The 24044-nt window shown below is 41.6% G+C and overlaps 1 protein-coding gene across 3 annotated transcripts in view; it reads left to right on the top strand.

Annotated features, from left to right (window-relative positions):
- The first annotated feature begins 749 nt into the window (after positions 1-749).
- The window catches only part of TIAM2 (TIAM Rac1 associated GEF 2), a 90898-nt gene continuing 67603 nt past the window's right edge, over positions 750-24044 (top strand). For 2 of the 3 annotated variants that reach the window (XM_037391108.1, XM_037391106.1), the window contains exons 1-5: positions 750-862; positions 1910-3109; positions 9020-9455; positions 14514-14686; positions 15735-15959. In XM_037391108.1, coding sequence (XP_037247005.1) covers positions 1916-3109; positions 9020-9455; positions 14514-14686; positions 15735-15959 — 2028 coding nt within the window. In that variant the 5' untranslated portion in view covers positions 750-862; positions 1910-1915. Of the gene's footprint in view, positions 863-1876; positions 3110-9019; positions 9456-14513; positions 14687-15734; positions 15960-24044 lie in introns of all 3 variants that reach the window. The other variant, XM_037391107.1, reaches the window with a different exon arrangement.

Raw genomic sequence — 24044 nt, 5'->3', positions numbered from 1 at the left:
GTATGTTCCAAAACGGAACCTAAGGTCTTGCACAGCTTCTTTTCTGCAGTGTGTTTCAATCCCTAAACTGCTGTTGCATTCTGTGAGATTCAGCTTCTGTCCTTTCGTTTTGAGTTGTGCCCTTTGTGTGCCAGGTGAAGAGCCGATATGTTCAGAGGGTCAGGAAGAACTTGGGTCTTGTTGCCTCTGGATGTGTACGCAGTGCTTGGAGCTGACTTTTCCTTGTTTTGCTGGTATCTTAATTTAAAATCAAAACAAACCTGAAGAGGGAGGTTGCTAGGTGATTGGTGGAGTGAATTGCATGGTGGCCTTTCACTGCAAGGGTCATAGTTGGAATCCAGGCGTGGGGAAGATGCTGTGGGACATTGCTCTGATCAGTTTGGTCCACACTGTAATCACTGCACAATCCCGCCACCTGGAATTGGTCTTCCGAAAAGAAAACTGGAGTGAGCTCAAAGTTTACCCTAACTCGTCAGTGAGAGGGGAGAAGGCCAGATTTAGAAAATAAAACACTTATCCCAACAGTGACTTAATTGTATTAATTCAATGCCAGTTGTTAAAATGCGTTTATAAAAACATACGTCTCAAGTTCAGGAAGACCCTTAACCAGATGTCTCCATTTTTAACCATTTGTAGCTTCTGTCTGATTTTTTTTTTTTTGGGGGGGGTATTCATTTTGCTTACAGCTGGAGTAAAGTGTAAGTTCTATTTGACTGAAAGCGCTTTTTTTTCTTTCTGATGTTTTCTAGGAAGGCTGCATGCAACTTCATCCTGGTTTTTGGCAAGTCTAGCAGCTGGTCACGAAGACAATGCAGAGCAGGCTAACTGCTAACTGTGCCTGTGTTTAAGAGGGATCCTACAGGTTTGCTCTTCATTTTGTACTACGCTTTTCATCTAAAAGTGCTATGCGTTGGAAGTGAGGATGTTTTTATATATATATATGTAAACTCTAGAAGATAAGATTGTGCTTTCACAATGGCTTATTTTGACAAAGTTTTAATGAAGCTGCAGTGTATTCTCCTAAGAGTGGTAGTTCAAGATCCAACATGCAAAGCAGCATAACGCCAATGGAAAAAGTACAAACAGTGGAGATTCACTTCAAGTAACAAAATGAACAGGTTGACCTTTTTTACTTTGGGGTACACTTTAGGTAAGGCCAAAATCTTCAGTCATCTCACTGGGGCAATTTGCTCTAGTGTGTGCTGTTCACTGGGAATTCAGTAAAAATCTGAAGAGTGTTTTACTAAGTGAACTATTGAAGCAGGCCATGCTGAATAACATAATGCAGTTTGGTGCTGTAATGGAAGATGAGGCTATTGGCTAACCAGGTTCATTTTTGTTTGTTTTTTTGACATGGGGTTTTGGTTTTTCTTTTATTTCTCCTGGATTGACTCAAACAAAAAGTTGCGGTTTGTGGAACAGTTTATTGAGGTAACACTTGGTTGCACAGAAACCAGTCAAGCTGAAACTGCAGTGGACTTGTCTCCTGGCAGAAGGGATTTCTCTGAAAGTACAGTTCAATTTACATCTAAGTTATGATTATCGTGCTGTCTTCCTTTCATTATGCCATTGTTCTTGGGAGCCAGAGGTTTTTTGAAGTTATAAGAAAAGGATGTTGCCAAGGGTGTGGGTGGAGAAAGGTGTTGACATGTTTTCAATGGAGTTAGATTCCAGCTTTATAGCAGAGAGGTAATGAAGCATACAGAGAATAGGCTTTCCTAGCCTGCCCCTGAAGTAAGTTTGGTTATGAATTTAATGTTGTGAATGGCTATTTAATGGCTTTTTTTTGAAACAATTGTTTCATACCATTTTTTAAAAAGGCAGTTTCCTGTGTGGAGGGTAAAAATGGTCTGTTGCTTTTTGCTCTGTCTTCTAGCCATTGTTCCTAATGAAACTCTTCTTAATTTAGTGGAAAATGGGGAATTCAGAAAGCCAATACAGTCTTCAGGGATCAAAAAACCATGCTGCTGCTACAGCTGGTACCAAGCAGAAGCCTTGCTCTCTGAAAATTCGCAGCATTCATGCTAAAGATGAAAAGTCTTGCTCAATGCATGGATGGGGACATACCAGTAGTGGCTCAAACTACAAATCAAGGTCCCTTGCCAGAAGCTGCCTTTCACACTTCAAGAGTAGTCAGCCTTATTCATCTAGACTAGGTGACACTGTGGTGAAGGTCTCCAAAAGCAGTGCCCATGCCAAACACAAGACAAATGCCTCAGGAGACTACTGCCAAGGAAACAACACAGTGTTTTTGCCCGAGAATGGTTTGCACTATATTGGCCTTCAACCTGGAGGTAATCACACTGCCTCTCGAGAACGAAATGGACACATTTTAAATTGCTACGGAAAGAATGAGAGTCTTGCATCAGCCTCCCAGTCAGAGGACAGAAGGAGTCCAAAGGTTCTCATTAAAACACTGGGGAAGCTGGACGGTTGCTTGAGGGTTGAGTTCCACAACAGCAGCAACAGCAAGGTCCCGACGGAGGAGTCCAGTGGACAGGTCCAGTTGCTGAGATATTCACCTGCTTTGGAATCTAAGCCGAATAACCTGCTTGATGTCAGGAGGAACTCCAGTGCAGACTGCTCTTCAAGCCATCGTCTGTCACCTACTGGTTCAAGGCTTCAGTCCAGTAAAGGAAGCTCCCTCAGCTCTGAGTCTTCATGGTATGACTCCCTCTGGGGAAATGCTGGTGATATCAGTGAGTCGGATGGTCCGTATTTGACCAGGAGCACTCCAGATACAAGCATTCATGCCAGTTTTCCAGCAAGCAACAAGAAGTCCTTCAACCAAAGTTCATCTCTTTCCTCACTCCGAGATCTCTATAAGGATACAAATCTGGAAAGCACTCCTCCATCTGGGATCAGGCTGTCTGATGAGTACATTGACACTCATGGCAGCCTAAGCAACCGTGTCTCATTTGCCTCAGACATCGATGTGCCCTCCAGGGTAGAGCAGGGAAGTCCTGCCCATTACTCCTCCTACACACTCCCATGCAGAAAGTCCAAGCCCCTCAGTGAGGAAGCATCCAAGAAGGACACATTAAAAAACCGAATGCGACGCATCAGTGACTGGACGGGAAGTCTCTCGAGGAAGAAAAGGAAGCTGCAGGTATGACAATCCCCAGCCTAAGTGCCTGAAAGTTAGTTTGTAGATTCCTCTTTATAAATGCAGTGATTGCATCATGTTTGTCTTTCTCACAGGGTAATTGCTAATCCCATTTAGTAATTTGTGGAATTCTGAGAAGTATTGCATCCCTGGAGCTGTCTGAAATGTCAACAGCAAAAAAAGATACGCATTTGTGTGTGCAAATTTTGCCCTCCTGTTTTGTCACCCTCTTAGTTAACTCCAGTCTCTGCAGCCTAATCTCTCAGTGAATTAGCTTTTGAAATCATTGCATTACTTAAAAGGTGACTTAGAGTTTTTAAGCCTTCTCTTTATTTCAACTGTGAAAATATAACCTAGATATATATACACTATGAATTAGCATATATTATCTAAAGAGTGTGGAAAGAGCAGTAGAAGAAGGATGTTATAAATATCTTTGCAGGTATTCCCTATTTGTATTTTTGGCTTCACCATGCTGGTTTCACTAGAGGTCTGTCTCTAGCAAGGCAAGCAACTATAGAGTATCGACCAGAGCTGCTGGTTCTGCCTCCACCTCCTTTGAAGGCATTAATTACATGGAGCACCCTCCTCATTCCTGTGTGTCAGCTTAGTTCAGCTTAGATGGAAAAGCTTGAGTTGCCATCTGGCTCGCCAGGAGATGGTGGTGTGAAGAAGGAGATGGAGGAGGGCAAAAGGGAGGGAAAGGATGTTTCTGTACAAGAATTTAAGGCTAATCGCATTAATAGGAATTTAGGATGACTGTCATCAGGAATGAAATTCTCATTTCTAGCTGTAGGCCCCAGAACTGGCTCTTTAAATGCTAGACTGTGCCTGGGCTTCTGCACGTGAGTTTGCAAGCTGAGGTGGAGGGCAGGGACTGTTTTTGGTTTTGGTTTGGATTCTGTTTTATTTTTTTAAACTCCCTTAGTGTTTCTCATATAAGAGCAGTCACTGTGCATCCCTAAATGAAGGATCCGCTCCCTTTCAGCAACGTGGGGTTGCTGGCCACTTCAGAAGTGAGCAGAGTGAAAGGAACGCCTCCTTCTGCAACTTGGGCAGCAGCTAAAACACACACTTTATGTGGCATGCAGAGTAAACACTGTCTCCTGTGTTCAGGACATTCAGTAATTCAGACCAATACCGTGCTTGACAGGCATCTGTCATCGCAGTGTAAAACTCTTGACACAGACCCTTAGGTTCAGAAATGAGGTCAGCATAAGGTCTGTTAGCATAAATCCTAGGTAAGGGCTACAATACTGGGAAAGTGAAAATGAAAGCTGTTTATTTGGAGCACTTCTTTTGTAAGTTGGTGCTCATGTATTTTATCAGATGCTGTCTTTTCACCTTCTTAGTCAGCTGTGAAAGAGAAGGCAGAAAAACTGGAATCAGTGAAAAGCCTCGGTGCCTTGTGCCAGGATTCTTCACTGGTTTCAATATCTGTAGCTGCTCTGGATTTTACATCCAGGCTTTACATACAATCTCTGCATCCCAGACCTTTGCCATGTATTACTTAGTCATGACATTTTCAGAATGGTATTTGTGGTGCACGATTCATAGCTGTTTTGAATTCACTGTGCAGTGAACTGACTTCAGACACAGCAAGAAAATTTGGCTGGTGAGATTGCATCAAGCTTGAATCTGATTCTGGTGGAAGGAAATCAGCCCTAGCTCCCGAAACGCTGATTTCTTAGAAAAAGGCATAGGAAATAGTTAGTCATTGACTTTTATCAGTGAAGTGTCCAGCAACAGGAAGGGTAAGAGGGGTAGAAAATGCTTTATGATTCTGTCTTACTTGTGAGGCTTGGTCGACTCCTTTCCACCTTGCACACTTTGAGTAGCCTGCGTCTCTTCTGGGGGTTGCCGTGTTGTAGTTTGGTAACACTTATGCCCTCACCAGGTCCTTTGGCTTAAAAATGCAGAAGTACTGTGTGCAGTTACGATCTGTCAGGTGGTTAGTCCCTGTTTGTAGGACTGTTCATCACAGCAGTTGTAGCCTCCGTGCTTTGCTCTGAACAGCGTGTCCCTTCCTCAGTACATTACTAATAACTGATTGTGAGTCACTTGGGCTGAACAAAGATGAAAGCTGGAATATTTCTCTATATGTAGACCTAAGCACTGGTGCTGGCTGAGCGGATAGGTCCCGCTGGCTGCCCCAGTGGAAACAAGTCAGCTAAGCCTCCTGCTTCATGGGGGCACAGGACCGGGAGGCACGGCCTTGGGATATGAGGCCGGTCCCTTGCCTCTAGAAAGGCAGTGAAGTTTAATCCCCTTTGTGAGCAAATTGCAGCTTAAAATCAGGTGGGCTTTACCCCGTCTTGGAGGCTGTTTCCAAACCCTCTTACTCTGATGATTGCTAATTTGCAGAGTAAATGTAGTCATGGCCAGTTTGTTCTGATGCCAGTATTGTCTGCTACTTTAGTTATTCTTCCCTATTATTTCATCTGTTACTATTCATTTAAAGGGAGAAATGGTATCTTTTCTTGGCCAGCATTTGTGGGGCTATGCAGGCTGTCTTTGGTCTCCTGTCTTAAGATAGGAAGTCTGTTTCCTTTTCATTCTGGCACTCTTCCTCTGCACCTGTTTTAAATCATCCATAAACAGATTTGGATATGGGATATTCCAGAGCAGCCCTCAGCTGTACCCTGTCCAGTGACTTGGATGTTTCCTTATGTCTGACTTGTTCTGATACTTGATCTGATATATTCTGGAACTGAGTTTGCCTTTCTAATAATGGTCTCATGTCAAGACTTGCAGTCTTTCTATGCCATGACCCAGTTTTCATTTCATGAGGGTGTCCTAATGTAGTCCCTTGATGCATCACTGGTACTCTACCGCATGGCACATCCTCATTTAAGTTTAATCCTTGCTGAAATGGCACTGGGGAGATGGCTATATCACAATAGGCTACATGTGAGCAGCAAGGTATATGTGATGCATGTGAGACCTGTGGACAGAATTTAGTCAGACTTGTTGCACAGTCAGCCACTGCTAAAGGTGGTGGTGTAAACTCAGTGTGCAACTGTTCAAATAGCTGTATGCTCCCTAACCTCCACCTTTGTGTAACATGGAGAATATGCAATATGAAAATCCAGCCACCAGAAACAGCTGCTGCAGATAGGTTCTTCAATGAGGTAAACAGCTTCCTTATGGGAATAATTTCTGAAATTTCCTGACTTTATAAGCCAGAGCCCTGCAGTGTGGTATAAAGAGAATTTAAAAGAAAAGTACATTGAGACAACCTTTTTATTTGTCTTGAAAACTGGTATTAGGTTCTACTTTCAGCTTGGTTCCTAATTAATTTATCAGGATGCATTGTTTCCTATGCTGTTCTTTACAGTTAATTATTACATGCGTTGCTTTGTCTAATTGGTACCTTAGTTAGGCACTTTATCTTTTGCATTATCTGTAAGTATTCCAGGGTATATCTCAGACACTGAGAGATCTGCTTGAACGCAGCTGAGCAGAAACAGTGGTAGTTTTCTGTCATCGCTAGATGCAACAGAGAGAAAATGAGCAGAAAGTCACCCTGGCAGGGAAACCACCACCACCAGCAATTTGGGTCAGACCTTCTCAGTGGTGACCAGATACTGCTACAGTGACAGCCTCCCTGAGGACCAGCAGAGACTGTGTGACTCAGCCAGTTCTGTTCTTTGAACAAAATGAAATATGAGTGATCTCATGGTGAAGTATATATAGTCATTTTGGATCCTGTTTTCCTTCACTCTGCTCTGATACTTCCTCATTTCTATCCTTTCTGTGTGCGTGGAGAACACATAGGATGTGGTTAGTGGCTGCCCATGGACAGGTTGTGTCCCACCCTTTTCATCAATCCTTCTTGTGCCAGTAGTGGCCCTTCACAGCATACACCTTTTTATGTATGTGTCCCATGTTTTTCTTACTAGTGCTTTGGGATTGAAAGAAATATATATTCTTTATAAACTGTTTGTTAATGTTTTCTAGAGGACACTGGCAGTTCCTGGAGAATAGTCAATTAAAATATGGGATTTTGGCACACATGTACAATGGCAGTAATTAAAAAGAGGGTGGAGAAAGCTTCCAGTTTCCCACCAAACTGCAGATGGCTGGCAGATTTGTACGATCTGTGTTGTAGGGTCACTTTGTGGGCATAAATACATTACACACATGATTATTTGCCTCCCTTGATTCCCTGCCTTTATCGTATGTAAAACAAAACTGTTGATGTTTAGGGAGTTACTCTTGGAGAACGCTGATTAACACTCTGCAATAAGATTTGAGGAAGATGCTCCACTGCGAGGAGAAATGGACCCTTGTTGTCAGAAACAGTGATCTGAAAAGCCAGATGCAAACTTCCATGTACCTTAAGAGAATGTGGGTTTCAATTCAAGTTGGCTTTTGTGAGGCCACAAGCAACAGTGTCCTGCTGCTTGAGAAGTGGCTCGTCTGGTGACGCTTGGGAGGGCGTGTGATCCCACTGTTGCTCTTGGCTGCACACTGGAGGTCCTGATGCTATCAAAACATGGCACAGCTTTTCCGCTGCAGTTTTGAAGAGCATCAAGTAGGAAGCAAAGGAACAAAAAAGTAGTTGTTTTCAAAGCTGCTGGTGAGAGCAGCTCACAGGAGACCAAGGTTTATTTACTTTATTCATGTACAGAAGTCTATGAGCAAATAAATGCTTTTAGAGAAGCAGTCTAAACTTGAAAGTATAATAGCTGTATTATTATGGAGGGTAATAGCTTCACTTCTTGAATTGTTTATAGCCACCTCTTCTCTTCCTTCACACTTTTACTGCAAAAGGCAGCAGGTTTTTTGTGTTGTATGTTCTTAAATCTTGGCTGCTTTTAAATAGCATCAGCAATACTTAGGTTGGGAAGACAATAAATGGCTTCTTACAATGGATGTGGTGGTTCTTGACAGTGAAGTTAATCCAAAGAGCTCTGTCTCGGGGAGTATGAAAATCCATGTCCACCACTGGACCCTGGGAGAGTTGAGAGCAGTCAGCACACTACTGGGAAAGGCTTAAGAAGGAAAAGGCCCAGTCTGCCAAGGTCCCACGTCAACAAGCAGTGGCAAGAAATGGGCCTACATTGCCATACGTATCACAAGGCAAAGTGGAAGTCATACCATCAGACTTGAGTATTTCAAATAAAACTGGCCAGCCCTCTCAATACAAGGGATAAAGCTGCACAATGCAATTAGGAGAAAGGCTCATCAGTGCTAGATGAGATAGTCAAGCTCCCAGAGGGTTTCCAGCAAGTCAGAAAATACACACCTCTGCAGTCCGGAGACTGGATTCGTGCCAGTCAGCAACTGCATCTTTCTTTTTTCAAATCACATCTTCTGTTAGATCCGATTTTAGTTAATTGGTCAATACTAACAAGCTTAAAATAAGCTCAACTTTTGACCTGTTTTGTGTTGGTTAAGCACAATCCATATGACAAATATAAAGTGGAGGTAAAATCAGCCTAGCGGTGCTGAAGCTGAATGTAGCTGCCTCACACAAATAGGATGTCACCAAAGTATTGAACACCCTATAATAATAAAGAAAGTTGTGACACTGTTCCTGCTTATACTCAAACAGACATGTAAGCAGTGGTGCCTGAGTTTCAGCCGGAGGATGTGGTTGTCTTCTGTAGTCCTTCAGGTTTCAGCCAGTAGAAGCCCCAGTAGTTACTAGAGAATGTGGAGATTAATTTCAGGTGTCTGAGTTACCAAAGTTTGCAGACGTAGTGGTTAGGGTTTAATGGGGTTCTGCTGAGAAAACCATGAGTGGTGGCACTGACGGTGTCAGTGGCTGCTGAGTTAAAGCCTATGATGTAATGGTGAAAAGAGGTGGCCCTTGATTAAGGAACTGGCCGTGGCTAAACATGAAACAAATTTAAATGCCAAATGAGGTGTGTCTGGTGACTGCTAACAAATTCCTTTTTTGCACAGGAGCCAAAGTGTAAAGATGGGAGTGAATATTTCGACAGCAGAACGGACAACTTCACCATGGACACGCTGGCACCATCGCAGCTCTCTGCTTTGCTGTGGTCACCCGGTTCCAGCCATGTCCTCTCTCAGAGAAGTGAGTCCACCAATGCGGTCAGCAGTGATGCTCTTAGGCAGAACATTTATGAAAACTTCATGCGGGAGCTGGAGATGAGCAGGACAAACCTGGAGAACACCGAGACCTCATCCGAAACGGAAGACTCCAGTGGCGAGTCCCTCAGCTCCTTGGAGCAGCTGGATTTGTTGTATGAGAAAGAGCAAGGAGTGGTGCGCAAGGCAGGGTGGCTGTTCTTCAAACCCCTGGTGACCCTGCAGAAGGAGAAGAAGCTGGAGCTGGTCACACGGCGCAAGTGGAAGCAGTACTGGGTCACACTCAAAGGTAAACCCCTGTGTTGGTCCTTTGGCTCGGCAGCAGTACTTATTTCCATTGTGTCTCAGCAACTTTTCATGCATGCTGGTTTGGAAATTGGAAATGGAAATTCATGCCTAACATTACATAGACGGTCTACCCAGACACTTAAAGTGGAGCATGTGCTTAAGCAGCCCACTGAGTTGAGGTGGTGCTCATGTCCTTGGTATTGCACATGCAGCCTTGCATGTCATGCCATGGTGGGAATTGTTTTGTCTGTCTTCCCCGGTTCTGCACTCACGCAGAATTGAGGATTTGAAGATGCTTTGGAATGTTTGGAGGTCAAAGACCAAACTGAACCAAAACTGAGAAAAATAGGGAAGTTACACCTCTGTCTTGGGAGGAGTCAAAATTTAAGGATCAGGAGAAGTCCCTGGTGCTCAGTTCCCAGTGACAGGCACACAGTTCCTTGGGCTTTGCTACAGGCTTTACTTAAAGTTAGGGTAAGTTAATGTAAAAACGTTCAGTTCATTGCCAGTGCTTCAGGTGGCAACATAAGGAAGAGGTAAACTCCCTGTGGTAGAGCATTTACACATAAAAGTGTGTGATTCAGGGCAGAGGAGGCCCCAGCAGCAGTAGGAGGGGAAGCCCTGTGATGCCTGAGGCTTGGCTGCCATGGACCATTCCCAGTGCTCACTAGTCTCCCTCCTTTCCCTGGATGGTCTTTCACCTTGCCTGCGCCCTGTAATACCAGTCCCTGCTGGCTTTTGGCATGCCCATCCTTGTGTCTCTCCTGGCCATTCCTGCTGTGAAACAGCCCTGTGGGAAGGCAATCCTCTTAAAAGGTGCTGCTGCTGGTGGGCTGCGGTGTCACTGCTGTGCTTAGCGCTGCACTCGCGTGCGTGTTGGTGGTTCAGAGTAATCGAGCAGGTAGGTGTTGCTTCAAGAAGCATATGGGTGTCAGGAAGTGTGAGAAGGAAAACCATCTATTGTGGGGAAGGGGAATTTAATGAGTTCATAGGCTTTTTGTTGGTTTTGTTTTTTTTTTTTGAATTGCATCCAAAGGATTTGCCTTTCAGTAAATATAATGCTAAGTTAATGAGTAAGGAAATGATCAAACTTAATAATTTCCTAGCATATCTGCGTCTGGAGGAGAGAGAATAATAACTTTCCCACAGGTTGCCCTTTTGAAAATTCTGCATGGGTGTAGACTTGAAGAAAAATGAACAGCAAACAGCAAGTGCTGGGAGTGTTGTCCTTGATAATGCTGATTTAAAAGAAGCAAACTCATAAGAACGTAGCAATTCTGCCTAATAATTCAGAGGCCTGTTATCAAGGGATCAAAATGTAGGCAGTCCTAACAGTTTAAATCACTTACCCTGATCATCAGATAGCATGATTCATGCTTACAAGCAGTGTATGCAAAGGAAAAACTGTATCTGAATTCCACCTTCTTACTGTGTTTACATTATGGAGTATGAATATGAGTTTGATCTGCCTCTTATAAAATTCAAGTAGTTTCTAAACAATCCTGTCAAAACTCTAGACTGAAGTACATTATATACTAGTTGTTCATGCATTTCTGGGGTAATGAAACTCTGGGAGGGAATTTAGGTTCTTCATGTTTGGTTCTTCGCTATAAAATTGGCTTATTGGTGACTTGGAACAAATCACGTCCCTTCTTGCTACCCGAATTTCCCCAGCTATAAAAAAGGAATAATAAAATTCTGTGAAAAGCTTTATTAACTTCTAACATTGTAAGAAGTATTAGGTACAGGGCTTTTTACTTCAGATGGCTGGCATGGCTGCATTCATGGTGCCGAATCTCTTCCGCTTTGTTAGCTGTTTTAAATATACATTCCTCATTTCCTTGATCTCATACCTTTATTGTCCTGTGGAGACTTCTGATGCCAAAATAAACTTGCCTGTCTGGATATCAAGGCGTAGTTCTGTTTTCATAATATGCTGTATCAAGATCAAGGCACTTGCTTTGGTTCTCCTTATAGAGGGTTTTGAATAAATCTGTATTTAATTTGTTCTTGAAGTTTAAATAGCCAAGATATTTTAAAATATGACTTAAAATAGCCACATATGCAAATGGAGAACAGCATGTTTCTTTGCACTCTGTTGAGATGTGTTTAATTATAAATATGCAGAAGGCTTATAACCATCTGGTTACCTGCCAGACTTCAAATATACATGTCCTGAGGCCTCTGCTCTACTTTCAGGGCCACCAAGACCTGAGCTTGAATAGTAACCCTTTAACAAGAACTCTCTTTTCTATCTGTCCTGTCTAATTAGTTTATTTTAACGAGGGAAGTTGCTTTCCCTTTGCCCTCCCGCTTCAGTTCAAGTTTTGATTAAAATACTTGGATGATAATCAGTCCCAGTGGGTCTGTCGGAGTTTATGAAACTGGCTGTTTCCAGGGATCACTGGGCTTGACCTGAAGATACACCTGCGGTGCCATACAGCTGAACACACACACAAACCCTTCCAAATTTTTAATTTATGTAAATATAAACCGTCAGGATAAAAAAAAAAAGACATATCTTTAGTTGTCTTTTAGATAGTACGTAGGGGAAATATGGGGTTTAAAATAGAACTTACTTTGCATTTTCCTAAAATGCAGAAGTGGAAGTGGTTGTATTGCCCTGCTGCTGAATACAAGAGGGAACTTGGTTTTGTTGGTTTAGTTTGCCTTGTTATGTTGAAATAATGACAGAAATGCCATGCCCGATTTGCAGAGTGTAACAAACTTACCCTTCTCTTACAACTGCGGAGATCTCCAAGTGTTTGTGTGTCATAAAGAACATCAAGTGAGGGCTGCTAAGGGGAAAGGATAGGACCGGTTCCATAGGATTTGCTCGTACCCTAAATATTCTGCCAGACACTGGACAGTAATAGGGAAAAGTGAACTTAAGTAGTATAGAGGCATTTCTATTTATCAGATTCCTTCCTTTGAAAACTTTTGAGTCATCAGATGATTTGGTCAGTAACCTCTGATACATGTTTCCCTTTTACTTGTAACTGTTGTACATTCATTGGCACCGGTGAACACGATGAAATCCATCAGATGGATCTCACTTTTCATACACTTTAGATTTGGGCTGTATGAGGACCAGTGCATTCCACCTCATAACTTTTCACAGCAATTGTGTCCCATAAATTCTAGTAGGCCCAGCTTTCCCCTTTGTCAGATAGAAGAATCAAAACCCCCTTGATTTTGGTTCTGATTCCAGATTTGACCTTTGAGGGAGCTCACCTTGGATTCACATGACTTTGGATGATGTGTGTGGGATTTTTAATACAGCGTTAAGTGTAAATATATTAGAGAATTACTAAAATAAAGGTTGAATTGTTTTTACCTAACTGTTTTAAAAGCATCCACAGAGGAAACATTCCTGTTTTGCAGGTTTAGCTATGTCCCCTTGATATGCACTTCCTAGGCATATTTGCATGTGCATATGTATGCTCAGTATGTCACACTGAGAAATGCCAACAGCTTGAAAATCAGCAAGTCAATCCAAAATCTCAACTTTGGTGCTGCCCTGTGTTGTCATGACTCTGATTGAAGGAAAAACAACAAAGAGCAGGCTAGAGAGATGGCAATGCTGTAGCCCTAGCAAACTCAGTCCTCTACTGTGTAATGTGTAGGGCTTACAGCAGTAATGTATTCATGGATTACTAGGTCCTAAGGGACCACTGTGATCGTTTAGTCAGACCTGCTATGTAATGCAGCCATAGGTCTTCTCTAAATTAATTTCTGAATGAATTTGAGCGTACTGTTTGGAGAAGGCTTGCCTTGCTGGAGAATCCAGCTTCAACCTCAGATTTTTCTAACTGCTTAGGTTATCCTCAGTTTTCAAAATGCATTTATAGTATCTGATCTTAATTCTTCCAGGTTAAACGTTCAGCCATAATATAGTATTAATTTATCTGCCAAGTTAAAAAATAGCACCAAACCCTCTGTTATTAAACTCCCATTTCCCAGGGGTGAAAGTGATGTTTATTTACTTATTTTCTCTGAATGCACAACTAGCCTAAGAACTTATTCAGAAATCTAGCTTATAACTAGATTATTTTAATAATGCTGTGACCCCTTGAACAGGCAAATCGGTGCAGCTCAGAGGACAGTGGATTGTAACGTGGGGCAGAAATGAAAGGCTAGAGGGGATGGAGGGGAGAGGCCCTTCTGGAGCCAGCTTCACTGCCAAAGGCAAAAAGGCAATGTAGTCATATTGCTAGGGACTGGGATCAAGCCTCCTCTGCTGTCCTCCAGAAGTAATTTGTCTTCTTACACTCAGGATTGTCATCGTCAAAGATAAAGTTTGTTTTCTTGATGCAGGTTTCATACCTTAGATGTTACACTATCTACAAGACTGAACATGCTAAAACTCGGCCCCTTTAAACTATTTTAAGTTATTCAGAAGTGTCTTAGTTTCCGATTTGCAGGTAGATTCAAGAAAATCCAGTTTAAATTTGAGAAGTTTATTCACTAAGCATGTTGTTTGAAGACAAAAGTTTCTGCAAATCTCTAACAAATACAAAGATTTCTTAGCTGGTTGTTATGAGACAGGTGGTTCAATTTAATAAAGAAACACAAAAGCCGATTTAACTAAGATGGAATTAATTTTTCTACATGCTTTAACATTTTAATAGTCTGAGTTTATTCATAGAATCACCGAATGGTTTGGGTTGGAATGGACCTTTGAAGAAGCTTACTCCAACCCCCTGCCATGGGCAGGGACACCTTTCACTAGATCAGGTTACTCAAACCCCATCCAATCTGACCTTGAACACTTCCATATTGAGGTGTCCTGTGTTATTTTTTAAGTCCATGGACGTTTGGTGTGTCCCTATTAGGTGTCTGATTAGAAACTTTTCATTGGCAAATTCCTCATTAACTTTGCCTGTCTTCCAGTTTAGGAGACCTTCCTTTTTTCTCTGTTTTAAAAGAGGGACAGAACTGATGTTCTTTGTCACTGAAGGGTGTCTTAATTCACAAAAGCATTAATACAAGAGAACTCAAATGGGAGATCCAGAACTTACTTTCTCCTTATGGTTTTCTGTCCCTCTGAACTGCAAAGGTTGTACTCTGCTGTTTTATGAGACCTATGGAAAGAACTCAATGGAGCAGAGCGGTTTGCCTCGATATGCCCTGTTTGCAGAAGACAGTATAGTTCAGTCTGTTCCAGAGCATCCCAAGAAAGAAAACGTGTTCTGTCTCAGCAATTCATTTGGAGATGTCTACCTATTTCAGGTAACAGTATGCTTACATAACTTTGTTGTTGTTTCCATTTTAGGATGCGTTTGCGCACATGCATGTATATGATTGTATGTACATACACATGCACATACACACATTATGCTTGTGCCTTTGACTTACAAATAATAGCATAATTACACTATTAAACTATACTATTACATTATTGATTTAAGTATATGATATACCTTCAGGTATATGGTATTACACCAGTTGGCCCAGTCAGTTATGGTTCAGAAATAAAAAGAACAAAGATCACAAATCTACAAGACACTTTTGCTACCTGGTTGTTACAAGCTTCTAGAAAACCAGCTTTATTATCAGTTTTTTTCACATCTATTATCATTCTACCCTTACAGAATGGTGCGCTCAACCCTGAACCTGCTGGCTTCAAAGACAGTTAGCTTGAGCAAGATGCTGAAAAAAGAAGGCTAAAAATAATATAAAGGTCTTGGCTGCTTAACTGCACTGGTGGAAATGTTAATAAAGAACAGTAATACGTGGCAGTAACCTGCATAGAAACTTCTTGATTCATAGGCACACTTGTAAATATCTCCAGAGTGACTTTGTGCAGATGTATTCACTTTACCTGTCTGTCCTCTGTCCACTAACTTCTCATTTTTTAAGTAAGCAAACACCTCAGACCTTACTTGTAAAATCTCTATTGCCATGTTACCTGCAGACGAGGTGGTTTATCTTTGAAATCTGGTGGGTTTTACCTTAATTGAAGGGTTGAAGGACACAAGTCACACCTTTCCCACAGCTCATGGGACTCTGTTCTGCTCCTGGAGCCCTCACATCTTGCAGGTCTAAGAAGCAGAAGCTGAAGGTTGGAGGCAAGTCATGACAGAGTGCAGGAAAAGCTCACACTTCCTTTGTTTACAGAGTTTTAAAGATAAACCCGTATTTCAGTTGTTTTAAGATAAAGTGCCTAAGATCACAGTGAACCTGTCAAGCACTTCATGTCCTAGAGCTGCTAATCTTTAGATTTTTTTTTTACTGCTCTTCTCTGCTCATAATGTTGCGCCATTGATTTGTTTCACAGGCAACAAGCCAGACGGATCTGGAAAACTGGGTTACTGCCATACATTCAGCCTGCGCTTCCCTCTTTGCGAAGAAGCTTGGGAAAGAGGACACTGTCAGGCTGCTGAAAAACCAAACCAAGAGTCTCTTCCAGAAGATCGACATGGATGGCAAGATGAAAAAGATGGCAGAGTTGCAGCTCTCGATAGTTAGTGATCCAAAAAACAGGAAAGCCATAGAGAATCAGGTACTGGAAACTATTTTTACAGGAACATATTTTTCATTGTTTCTTGCTTTGAGCTCTGCCTGTCTGTGCTTTCTAGGCCTGAGAGTAATTGCGATGGGGATAGCTGGCACGGTAGTTATAATTATTGCCAGGTTTCTACAGCAATCCAGAGCAGTGCAGGAGGTAGGTGCCTCAAAGCTGAGGGTCAGACCGATCTGGTTTATGAGCACAAAGCTATTTCTTTTCTTTTCTGGAAAAAATGTAATTAATTTTCACTGGTTTATGATATACTTAGCTGTTAATAATACTTACCCGTTTCGTGGCATACCAGAGAATATACAGCATGTTCTGTGAATTCATTTAATTTATTGGTGAATTGCAGTAGAGATTTAAGAATAGGTACTTAGCAATACTGTTCTGCACCATAAGACAGGATATGAAGAGTACTTTATCCAAAGAAAACCGGAGGAAGGACTGAGGCAGACAAAACCATGTGCTTCATGGTTTGTTGAAATTTAGCCCTGACTAGAAGGCCAGGATCCACTGGGCTTCTTAAAAAGCCCTGTAGGAGTCCAAATGAGAACAAGGAAGTCAAGGCTGGAGTTCTCCCTCCTAGGTGAAAAAGCACTGCTGTGAGTACCGCTGGCAGCCACTGGAGCATTATACCAGTATCAATTCAAAGGAAAGGGGGACACGCAGTCACTAACAGCACTTCTTGTAACACTGTCCGGTTACATGCTGGGAATTTTTTATCTCAGTATCTCAGTATAAGCCCAGGCCCATCACTGCTTATCTTGGGAGAGCTAACATACTAAAGGCAAGATCTTTGCCCATGGCTGGAGCAGACCATCTGTTTGCATCCAGACTTGTGTCTAGATTAATTTTGTTGCAGCAAGAAATGGGCTGAGTCATCAGTTGCCTCCCCCTGCAAATCCAAGTATGTCTTCTGAATACCTGATGCGTTATGCTGATCGCAGTTTCATGTTATGGTGGTAGGAATGCCTGAATCTTGGCTAAAGCAGCAGCTTAGTGCTGAGGAAGATTCACCACTAAGATTTGTTTTAAAACAGGAACTGGAACAGCTCCCCCAGAATTTAGTGTTTGTGAGATTTTAGCCAAGCCGTGCCCGAGACAAGAGGTAGGGCAGATTGATAAGCAGCTAGAACTGTTCCTCAGTGAAAATGGTCACCCTGTTGTCTGTATATTGGTGCATAGACATCAGGCCTTACTCTGCTCTCACATCTAGCACATGAACCAGGAATCATTCCAGTGATACCTTATGGAAGTACATCGTGAGGTGTTGACATCTTGCCAGTGTCCCCAGTTTTGCGGGCAGCAACTGGCAAAAGATGCTTTAATTAGACATGCTCAGTGTTCAGGCAAAGACCTCACTACCCAGGGCTTCTCGTGTACTAAACTTGCCTAGTAGTTCAGCCTAATAGGTCTGTGGACTGAGGTTGCTGTATCTTTTATTTTATTAGGCCATTAACAGAAGACATCTGGTAATGTTGACTGGTATTTGAGAGCGCATCCTTACCTGCCTTTCCAGTCAGGGTAGCTGTGGCTCTGTCATTACTTTAGACTGCACATTATGGCCTCTGGAATAGCAACTGAAGTGTATTTCCTTTGATCCAATACAGCAATAATTATGTTTCTTTGGTTAGTGGAACAATTTTAGTTTCAGGAATTTGATGCTTATAATATTTTAAATTCTTACTATATTGGCTTGAACTTGATGAAGGGCAGACTGACTGGTACTGACTACACTTCAGTCAGAAGCTGTATGAGCAGAGTTCAAAAAGTATGCAGGTTTGTGTAGGGGTTTGTGGTGCAGATGTTCATAAGCCCTTTGAGTGCTCAGATGTTTATAATTTATTTCCAGGTCACTTTATTTCATTGTCCACAGCCTAGTGAGGTGAACGGCAGAAAAACATTAAGCATCTTTTTATTGCAGTAGGTTTTGAGACCTAGAAGAATATACAGCTTTCTAGAGATGTCGAGTGCTTGACACACGATGCACTGAGGAAACATCCTGATGTATATTAACTCAATTTACCCCTTCCCTCATTAGATATTGATGCTAGTAGTTTATTTAGGGTCAGCTGAAGACTATTAATGATGCTGTCTTATACCTGCTAATTAGATGTTCTGTCCTTGAATGACTGCCATTGCTTTCCAGCTGAGTCCCTGGAAGAAGTTGGCTGCATTCTGCTGGAACTGAAATCCACTAGGGCTGTAGAAGATTTATTCCTGTTAATCTTCTGTCTATGAATGTCTCAAAACACTGAATGAGGGCAAACCAGTGAGACAAAGAGTGAGATGGATCATGTGCAAACATCCACTAGTTAGGAAACAATAGATTTCTAATGAGGCTTTTCTCCAGTCTTGATCCCTTTGATCTCTATGAAATCTCTCCTTACAGTTGCTGAAGATTTGTTAGCAAAGTCGCTTCAGAGAAAAGTCAATAGATAACTGGGGTTCCTAATCTTTTGATTTGATGTCTCAGAGATGGGCTTTTGCAAAGAAAAAAAAAAATCTTGTTCTAATTAGTAACAGAGAATTCTTAATATACTTAGTAAGCTAACAATTTAAAAAAAACAGTATTCCTGAGGGAGAAGTCTGTGTGTATGTAGCTCAGTTGTTTAGTAACTGTGGTTGGTTAGTTGTCTTTTTCCCACTTTGAGTAACAAGAGGAATACAAATTCTGGGTTTGGTTTTGTGTAAATTTGGTGGCGTTTTCAATCATGTGGCAGTTATGTTTGATTCCTTGGTGCTGAAGTATATTGTATTGGCAATACTGTAGTTTATAAGTATGCCCTACATCCCATCCTGGAAAACTTCACTGGTGATATATTTTGGGAAGTCAGTGGAAATAGTGTGATTGACTTTGGAAGGACCACGGTGCTTTTTTATGTAGAAAGATGAGGCACAGTCTTAATTTATTCTCACTGGGGAATTATCTTGGAAACTGATTTCTATATCCTTTCTCCTTTTCTTTCCTCTTCCTCAGAAAAGCAACCACCCAACCTCAACTTTCTATTTTGTTTCACATCTGTGTTGATTTAAAACCAATAATTCTCTGCTGAAGACATATTTCACAGGGTTTTGCAAGCAAGCAAAAGCTTTTCTTGTTTCACAGTTACCGTCACCTGAAAGGCAGTTGCTGTAAGGAAACCTGGACTTCTAAAATTCCTATAGGTATTTTAATTTACATACATGTTTCTTTTTTGTGTCCAGCAAAGGGACTGGAGAAGTTCATCTCATACTATCTTTTATATTTGGGGGATTTGCAGGCTAGCGATTGATAAAGCTAGTACTGAACAGAAGTGCAGATAAAAAAATAACAAGGGAAATGTTGGTTTTCTTGTGAAATGATTGTTGTAGAGACTTGATGCCTTTGAACTGGTTGAGAAATATCTTCAGCCTTGCAGCCTAGGTCAGGGATTCGCTGTACCTGGATTTACTTGTCCAATAATAGTAATAGGCTTAGTAACTGTTTAAGAGAAAATGGCAGCCCTTCACATTGGTATCGTTGGGCAGTTTAGAAGAGATCAATTGAAGCATCTGCAAGAGCGATGTACATACAGCAGCCAGTCCCAGTAGGCCACTGGCAGTGTGGCTGGAAATCCCGAGTCTGCACATACTACCTATAGCCATATGCGTTTATATTACTATATGCAACAAATATGTTGTGGGTGGTGGCTTCCCCCCAGGGTGTAACTTCTCCCCTAAACTGAAGAGAATTAGGATGAAAGGTAGCGAGTTTGAAAATCCCCTAGTGCCGAGATTAATTTCAAAGCCCGTATTTAAAAAACTAGTTTTCCTAGCTGTTTAATCTGCTACAGAAATCACAGTGTTCCCTGTGACTATGGAGCCCTGTCTAACTGCTACTGAACTTAGTGAAAGGCATTATTAGCATTTATTCAGAGCTCTGTTAACAAAATGTTGCACCTTAAGTAAAAACTGGGGCTGTCTGTGCCTGTGGGACTGGTTTTAATGGGATGGAAAATCTACCTCAGTGAGGGCACTGCAGCTCTGGGTGTATTTTATGTACTTGTTACATAAATCTATTCTGTTGTCTCAATTTAGAACAATAATATGAATAATAGTTGCTTAAAAGCATTCTGGGTTTTTCTCTTCAAATTTTAGTATGTTGGTATAATGTTTTCCAAGCTATTCAGACATTTCTGACGTGATTCATGTTTTCTGTGCACATGATACTTAACTTACTTATCAGATGGGTTATGAACATAGGTATTTACTTGCAGGCACTGAAATGATGAGGCATTAATGAGAAGAACAGGCACATGCTGGGAGCTATTTTTTATGGAAGTTTTTGTATGTGTCCTACAACTAAAAGTAGTTTATCTGTTACCATGAAAAAAAGCGGGGGGATCAGTAAGGTGGTGGTCTGTTTACTCTGGGTAGTCATTAAATCCATTAGTGCCTTTCATTCCCTTCCCTGTAGTGGTCTCTGGCTTTTTATACAGAGTTCATTACATTGTTTTGTTTAAAATGTACCTGATTCTTTCTCTTTTCTCTCACATGTATAGGAAGATGATTGGAATAGTTTGGGCAATTTTATTCTTTGGGCTCCCCAAAGCCCAAATTTCATGTCTTAATTTTCTATAAAGCATCTGATGAAATATTGGCTGACATTCAGATAAAAACTCACAATAATAACACTGACAGAGAATCTATTCAGGGAACTTTGCTAGCACTTACCAGTTTTCCTGCATACAGATTCAATTTGAATTGCAATACAAAGTTAGTTTTCTTTCTTCCATACCTTCCTAAATTAAAAAAAAACATTACCTAAACTTGTTAGAACAGGTCTTCATTTTGGGTGGTCTTTGAACTGGCTAGAGCAGAGCTCTGTTTTCCGAGAGCTTCAGTATGATTTCTTTACAGGTGTCACTCGTCAGTGTAGGATGGTCCCTCCCTACACCACTAGCAAAATCCTTCTCTTTAGTAGTAGTAGACTGTCACTAAGGAATGAGGTGAGTAGGCAGTCAGAAAGTTAGGGAAGGTCACGTCCATTTCCCTCAATGCTGTAATTACTGTTTTGCAGGTGAGTGAATTTCTGTCTTTGTTTCACAAAGTTTTAGTATAAAATAATGAAAAATGAATAAACTGTTACAGAATGTGGAATTGCATAGCATTATTTCATACAATAAAGCTGGTGGGGGAGTGTGTACAGAAAGGGCTGGTTTTCTGATTTTTGGGGAGGGCCAGCTGGGGACTAAGATTCAGTGGCTTTCTTAATTACATCCCTAGCTGTAGATGTACATGTGGTACCGCAAGTTTTAATCAGTTTATTGACAAGAATGTAAATTGGGTACACGTGTGTGCACTTTTGTGCTATCACTGGTATTGGGAATAAGATTTCCTCTGTCTGTTTTGGTTAGAAATTATGAAAATTCTGTCCTTCCAAACCAAGCAGAAAGATTGCATTTATTGTAAAAAAGCTGTTGTCTTCTTATTTCAGGAAGTTTTCTTAACCATTTTTAAAGTCACTAGGCAGAATGAAGAACAAAGGGTATTGTTAATTGCACATCATTGTTGATGTACTCTATCACATTCCTTTTATTTCTTTCAACCAAATGTTATGACAGCATCTCTGTAGTGTCCTTTAAAGTAATGGAATTTCTGGGAGAGTGATGGTTTTGCTTTTTAAAGTTCTTTTTAGGAAGTAATGACAATAAAAATCTTTCCCGTGTCCCCAGAAACCAAGTGACTCATTTATCCAGATGGGTACAATATGAATTGTGTCTGAGAACCAGGGACTGGAATGCAGAGTTTGGTGGTGTTTGTAATGTGGTTGAAAAGCTGTTCGTATAGAAAAGTGGCAGAAGTTTCTTTTAAATCCATAGAGTTCCCTGCATCAGCTTGCAGAGACATTTTCCATCTGGGAAGAAGATGTTGCGTAGGGGAAGATTTTGAATTTTTACTGCTATAGATAGTTAATTGTATCAACGAGGAGCTCGTGTTTCTGCATGGTATATTACTAAATCCAATCAGTTTCAGAGGCTTAAGCACTCAGTTTTCTCAGAGTTTGGCCCTCCTCTCTGTGCATCTTTTCTTTTGTGCTGCCTTAAAGAACTGCCAAGTGGAAAACTGGTATTTTGTTGTCAGGTGAGCTGTCCAGGAAGTTTCTTCCATCCTTCCTCTAGGTCCTTTAGAAGTATTGCTACCTTGAGTTCATATGGTGTCATTTCTGGCACTGCTTTCACCATTCACATACTGATTTGGATTTTATTATGTGGAACTCTTCTTACTTGGTACAGAACAGATTTTTGAAAATGAGACAGTCCTTCCGCAGCCCTGCAAAAGACACTGTTTGGACTGTAGTATAAGAAGGATAAGGAGCCGGTGACTTTCCCTGAGCCACACTGTTGGCACTGCCTTCACTGGGACGGTCAGGGCCCTCTCTTTTACAGTCTGAAAACCTCAAGCATGTTCGAATGGAGGTAGAGGTGCCACTAGAAATGTCACCTGCAGAGAGAACTGTATAGCATATAGGAACTGTGGATCCCCATGTCACCTGCTGGAAACCACTGCCTTTCCAAAGCTTTTTCTGTAGAGTTTACCTATAGAGAACCTAGCAGGGTTATTGAATTAACAGAGACCGGCTTTCAACCATCTTCCTTTAGCTCATCTGTTTGTGTGATTTCAAATTTAATTAATTTATGATTGTTTCTTAGTGGCTGAATAGATTTTTCACCACATTGCGAGGAGAATTGACTATTTATGTTCTGAAAATGATCATTACTGCTAAAGTACTGCCAGAAGTACCACACTGATGTTCCTTTGTATGTTAACTCTTAAAAACTCATTCCTGAACTCACTCATGCAAAAGCTCATCCTCTCATGTAGCACTCCCCACATAGTTACTTTCTTGTCCCTGTGCCTTGTTCCTTGCATGAGTTCCCCTGGTGGCCTGGGCTAAATAATTCATGCCCCTAACTCTTAAGGCTTCCCACATTTTACTCCTTTCTGTCCCTTTGCCACAGCCTCCTTTTTCTCTCTGACTTACAGGGATCCTATTAGGCCAAATAAATTTACTGGGGTGGCCCCTCCTGGCCGTTCTCGCAGTCATGCTGCCACTAAACCTAGAAATCCTTGCCGAACATTTGCCTGTACTGAGAATGACATCCTCCCTTTCCTCTAGGAACAGCTTGAGATGCTTTTCCTAGAAATTGACATGGAGGTTTTGAAGCAGTGTCCGAAAGAGGATGGTTTGGGATGCCCTGGGTGCTGCAGCTGACGGTGCAGGCAAGCACAGCAGTGGAGCAGGTCACACGAGAAGTGTTTCACAAGTGCTCGCAGGTTTTGGCACAGCTCGAACAATGGGCCTTATCTCCTGCAGACTGGCTTTGTGCTGCTGGTAGCCTTTGTCACCCATTCCATTCTCACGGCTGTCTGGTGCATCCGCTTTTTCCTGCTCGCTTTCGAGCAGATTTCAAAAGGGCTGTTTTGTCTGTGCATGATGAAGTTAAGTCCTTGAGCCGTCTTTTGGGCGGTCCTCCCACGTGGGGCAGAGATTTGCCTTACACAATAGCAGAATAAGGAGTGCAGCAGTTAGTCTGTAGGCTGTAAATTAACTTCATGGACCAGGTCATACTGTGCTTTGAAGTTGTTGCTTCTTTATTTGTGTGCTTCCCCTGTTTAGTCTTCAACAATATAAATCTTTAGAAAGAATTATCATAGTTTAAAAGGCTTAGACAAATAGCAGCTGGTATTGGTTCGTGGTCTTCGATTGGTTCCAGACATCCCTGGTTTTGATAAGACTACAAGACAATCCCAGAAATTCCCTGCCTACAGCTTTTGCTAATGCCATTAAATGTAACATCACGATTACCAATGCTTTTGGAGCTGATTAGCTAGCATCCTGCATGACTGATAAACACCTTAATTTAATTATTTCTTCTGAATGTCCTCATGTTGTACCCCACTCCCCCTTCTTAGGTAATCTTTATTTTAAAATAAAACTTAGTACAAATGTATAATGGGGATTTTGGAGAAGGCCTCAGAAACACAAGGGTGCCAGTGTTCAGCTCATGCTCAATGGAGGCAGAATGCTCCACTTCAGCAGCGCCCAAAACA

This window comes from Falco rusticolus, chromosome 6, assembly GCF_015220075.1.
Source record: "Falco rusticolus isolate bFalRus1 chromosome 6, bFalRus1.pri, whole genome shotgun sequence".
Classification (NCBI taxonomy): domain Eukaryota; kingdom Metazoa; phylum Chordata; class Aves; order Falconiformes; family Falconidae; genus Falco; species Falco rusticolus.
Note: the sequence above shows the minus strand (reverse complement) of the source record. Positions and strands in the feature narration are given on the sequence as shown.